The sequence below is a fragment of the Ovis canadensis genome, chromosome 3, assembly GCF_042477335.2.
Source record: "Ovis canadensis isolate MfBH-ARS-UI-01 breed Bighorn chromosome 3, ARS-UI_OviCan_v2, whole genome shotgun sequence".
In the NCBI taxonomy this organism is placed as follows: Eukaryota; Metazoa; Chordata; class Mammalia; order Artiodactyla; family Bovidae; genus Ovis; species Ovis canadensis.
Genome location: NC_091247.1, coordinates 77832546 through 77837885, shown reverse-complemented (window position 1 = coordinate 77837885; position 5340 = coordinate 77832546). Strand labels below are relative to the sequence as shown.

Genomic DNA, 5340 nt, shown 5'->3' with positions numbered 1-5340 from the left:
CATGTATTGTTTAAGAAAAGTAAGTCCTTATGCACCCACCACTCAACTTAAGTAATAATATATTACCAATATGATTGAAGTTCCATCTTCCCCTCTGTTCCCAGCGCTGGAGGTAACCACAATCCTTACATGTGTTCCAGAAGTTCCTTTGTGCCGTATAATTTTACCACATGTGGTTGCTGTGGCATTGCCACTTGCCCCTCCAAATCCATTCTCCAGGCTTCATCATTCCTCGTGTCCCCTGAAGCTGCCCTGTATTGACTGCCCTGGGAGGCTCCCTTGATCCCTGGCTTCCTGATCGGTTTGGCTAAAGTGAAGTGCTGGCAGGAGATCAGAGGATGAGGAGAATGAGGCCAGGGTGTTAGCCCCCTGCCCTTCCCTGCTGGGTCACCCACTGTAATAAATCAGTTGCATTCCTCTACCAAAGATAGGCAGCCTTCCCTGCAGCTATTCCCCCTGTCCTTCCCCTGCCCCCACCAGCTCCTTCAGACTTAGGGGTGGTAAAGCTTCTGGACTGTTTTGCTAGCCCCAGGGCACTATACCATCTTTGTGGTTACCCAAACCTAGTGTTTGTCAAATATTTTTTTTTCCCGTTTTCACCATCCACCTCAACCACCAAGTAGCCTTTTCAGATTTTTTTCCCAATCTTCTTCCCCACCATGAAATTTTAATACCACGGACATACTATGTATCTGCTTATGTACTATACATTTATCTGCTTTACACATGAAAAGAATAATACTTCTTTGCCCCCTTGGGGATAATATGGCCCCTCATTAAGAATGCATACCTCAAACCAACTCATGTTTTTTGTAAAGAGTCCCTTTAAAAAGTTTCCCAGCCACCCTGCTGGTGTATGCCATTTCTTTCTTGCCAGAGCTCCGACTGACGCGAGAGTACATACCTGTGTCCCTGAACAGTATATTTTTAGTTTTTCTGGGCTTTGTCTTTACACAAATGAAGCGACACAGTGTATTTTTCTTGGTCTTGCTTTTCTTACTGTAGTTTGGGAGAGCCATCCATAATGAGGTGTGGAGCTATTGTTGATTTGCTATATAATACTGCATTGAAAGGAACACATCAAAATTGACCTGTTTGCTTAGGGTTGGTGGATATTTGGGTTGGTTATTCTGAACCTGTGGCACAAAACATTCTTGTACATGCCTCTGGGTTTAGAACACAGATATCCACGAATGTGGATATGGATGTAGGTATAGGCATAGATATAAACATAGATACAGAATGTTTACGGTACATACCTACATGTAGAATTACTGGATGGTAGGGTATGCCAGTCTTGACCCTAAGCAGGAAATACCAAATACCAATACCTTTATTTTCCTGTACCTGTACCGGTACACATTCACACTAATAAGGAGTTTTGCTTGCTCCACATTCTTTCCAGCATTTGTTGTTGTTAGACTTTAAACTTTTTGTTCATTGTTGGGTATGAAATGGGTATCTCATTGTAGCATCTTTTTACTTGTTCATTAGCCATTTGTCTTTCCTTTTCTGTGAATGCCTGCTTATGATTTTTGTCCATTTTTCTATTGAGGCGTTTCTCTTTCTTCTTGATTCGTTGATATCTTCCTTATATTACAGGTAGTAATGCTTTACCTGTTATATATGTTGCAAATACTTTCCCAGACTGTGACTTATCTTTTTGCTCTCTTTAAGGTGAATTCTGATTAATAGGAATTTTAAAATGCAATGTAGAAAAAATGTACTATTCATTTCCTTAATGGTTTATGCCTTTTGTGACTTATTTGAGATAAGTCTTTCCAATGCTGAGTTTCTAAACTTATTTTGTAGTTCTTTTTAAAGATCTTTTAAATTGTGCCTTTTACATTTAAATTTTTATTCTATCAGAAATCCATTTTTGTACATAGTAGGGATCAAGTTCCTTTTTTTCCTTATGATAAAGGAAACTAATTTTCCAGTCTCACTTACTGAATAGACCCCTCATCTCCCTTTCCTATCTTTAGTGCTTTCTCAGTCATGTATTTATATGTGTGGGGGTCTGTTTCTGGGTTCATTATTCTATTCCATTAGTCTAGTAATATATCCCCATACCAGTAACAGTTTTAATTTCTATAAGCTTAATAATAAGTCTTGATATCTAGTAGAGTAAGTCTCTTTACTTTTTTAGAAGTATCTTATCTATTCTTTGCTCTTGGCTCTTCCCTGTAAAGAGTTTTAAATGGTTTGTCAAGTTCCTGAAAGGACTTGTCATGGGTAGAAGCAGGAGTGGGGGGGTATCCACATGCACACCAGTGAGGACCACTTGAGGCAGAGTAGGTGATGAAAGGTGATACCAATCACCACAGCATATCTGAAATCCAGAAACCAAGGCCTCTGGAGCCAGAGTATCACCTAGCATGGGAAAGCTCAGCCAATGTTGAAAAGTGATATGAGGCTATCTCTGCTTATTTTTATTAACCCGGTGGCCCAGGGATATCATAAAGGTACTAAACCTCCACGTTTGGGGAGGTTTCTTGAAGAACTGTGGCACAGGTGTTCCAGGTGGCGCAGTGGTGAAGAATCCACTTACCAGTGCAGGAGACACAGGTTCAATCCCTGGGCCGGGAGACAATCCACTCCAGTATTCTTGCCAGGAGAATCCCATGGACAGAGGAGCCTGGTGGGCTACAGTCCATAGCGTTGCACAGAGGTGGACATGACTGAGGTGACTTTGCAAGCATGCACACACTGAAGAACTGGAATTACTTATTCTGAAAAAAAAGGGAAACTAGGAGTGACTTAATTGTTGAATACTGTTCTAGGCTAAGGAGATAAATAGAAATTGGAAAAGAAGCCAGAATTGGGGATTCAGACTTGTAGGCATCAATTAATATCACAAGAGACAAACCTAACTGAACCCATAGCACCAGTCCGTTTTTTTTCCAAAAAGAACATAGATGGTTCTGGTATGAATCCATGTCCATTTACTGATATTTGTATTTGTTTGTTTAGACACCGCTCTGCATTTACTAGGGGCTATCTCTCTTCCAGGCACTTACTCCATGTAGTAATTTATTTAAATCTTACTTACTCCATGTAGTAATTTATTTAAATCTCACCTACTCCAATCTAAATCAACTCAGAGTATGTATCCAGCTGATGCTTTTTGTGTTGGTGTTTTCCCCTGAGGAATAGATCACTGAGGGAAGTTGAAGAATTCTATGTATAGACCGTTCACAACCACTCCTCAAACCAGACTTTCTCTTTATTTATTTATTTATTTATTTTATTTCTTTAATTTAAAAATCTTTAATTCTTACATGCGTTCCCAAACATGAACCCCCCTCCCACCTCCCTCCCCATAACATCTCTGTGGGTCATCCCCATGCACCAGCCCCAAGCATGCTGTATCCTGCGTCAGACATAGATCAAACCAGACTTCCAAACGTTTTCTAGTGGTTCTTGTTTATTTGACCTAAACGGGAAATTGTAAAGCCAGGTGTCAAGTTATGCAGTTTAAAAACAAAAAGCAACAGGATCGTGGTGACTATGTTTTCTCTGAGGAAGCAGGTAGAAGGAAGGGGATGAGCAGGACGAGAGGGTACTCTAGAACAGGCTGCCTGGAGCAGCCATTGTATCCTTCACAGAGGCTGTACGAGTAAGACTGGACCCTCTGCTCTAGGCAGAGATGTCCGCGGCATCAAGGATTTTTTCAGCAAGAAGGCAGCGCCTCAAATCCTTTGTGGAGCAAGACAGGTTATAAATAGATCTATAAATTTTTTTAACTAGAAGGCAACAGGCTTAGCACAGCTATTCTTCCCTGTTGGTTCTCCTTCCTGCACTGCTTTGCCTATTAAATCCCTGCTACCAGGCAGATCAACCTGCCTCTTAGCCAATCCGCTGCAGGAGCCTCAGGAGAGCCAGGCTGGAAACTGGCTTCTATTAGGGCTCCAGGCTGTGACCTTGCCTGTAGAAAAGACTAAATCTTCCTATCTTATCTCTGGCTAATTGGGCAGGAGGTAGAGGAGACAAGAATTTATGGTCCAATTTGCCACCTGCTGACTGAAACACTGATGTCTCCATTTCAGAGGCAGGCTCTGATTTTAGTGACAGGCTGGGGAGAAAAATGATGTAGGCTGGGTTTCTGAAACATGTAGTGAAGACCTGCTCACAGGGCTTTTAACTACAAAATCTGAAGACTGGTATTTTATTGGCCAAGTTATATGTGGCTTGTGTTTTGTGTGTGCATGTGTGTGTATGTGAGAGAGAGAGAGACAGAGAGAAGCAGAGAGATTGATTTCATCTCTCCTCACAGATCCAAAGGCATTTGAACATGCAGGGATTTAGAAATTATTTAGCCCCGGGCATCTCAAACTTTGTTGTGCATCAGAATCACCTGCAGGCTTGTTAAAGGGCTGACTACTAGGTCTTGACCTAATGTTTCTGACTCTGGGTGGGGCCTGAGAATTTGTAGTTCTCACAAGCTGCTAAGTGACGCTAATGCTGCCAGTCTGAGGACCACACTTTGAAAACCACTAATTTAGTCCAATGTCCAGATCACCGATGAGGAAACTGAAGCTCAAGAATTAAAACTACATGTTTAAGGGCCCATAACTGATTGTTAGCTAAAGCCGGACGAGAACAGAGATACCTGACCTCTAATCTGGTGCTTTCCCACTGCTTCAAGCTGATGCGTGGTCAGAGTGCCAGGGAGGTGCCATTCCAACGATAAACATGTTATCCTTCATGGCTGAAGATAACCCGTGTCCATACTGACTTCTGCTGTCCTCCAAAACCCAACATCACTGGCTCTGCTGGCTCAGAACATAAATAGACCAGCCCAGCCCAGCCCACTTGCTGCACCATCCAGTGGGACTGACAACCAGGTCCTATTCCCACAGCCAGGGCGCCTGCTCACTCCCCTCATATCCTCGCGGGTAACTGAGCTGAGATCTGAGGCCTCTGGTGACCACTGGTCGTGCATATTGGCCCTGAGGAATAGCTCTTTCTACATCTTCCCACGTTCACCAGAGCTTTGACCTTAGTATCTGACATTTAAGCCCTTTATTCTGCTTAGCAACTAAGTTCCCTCCTGAGGCTGGAGCTCACTCTGAATGACCACTGAATGACTCACTCTGACTGGGGGACTATCCTTCTGTTGGTCCCCTTCCTAGACTGGAGTGTTGGCCTATACCCAAACCCTGTGGTTGAGTCCTACAGCCCATGGGCCAGCCTCCTACGTGGTGTTTGTCTATTCAGAGGTCTTCTGAGCACTAATTATCTTCTGAATCCCCAGGGTCTGTGCTTTCCCTGCCAGATTGGAAATCCCAGGTTTGACCTGATATAAGTCAAAGCTGAGATTTCCATCAAGCCTTGGGA

The 5340-nt window shown here is 42.9% G+C and overlaps 1 protein-coding gene across 2 annotated transcripts in view; it reads right to left on the bottom strand.

The window, feature by feature from the left end:
• The window catches only part of PIGF (phosphatidylinositol glycan anchor biosynthesis class F), a 110281-nt gene that overhangs the window by 74398 nt on the left and 30543 nt on the right, over positions 1-5340 (bottom strand). For both annotated transcript variants that reach the window (XM_069583397.1, XM_069583396.2), the window contains exon 2: positions 2552-2732. In XM_069583397.1, the coding sequence (XP_069439498.1) occupies positions 2552-2626 (75 nt within the window). In that variant the 5' untranslated portion in view covers positions 2627-2732. The remainder of the gene's footprint in view (positions 1-2551; positions 2733-5340) is intronic.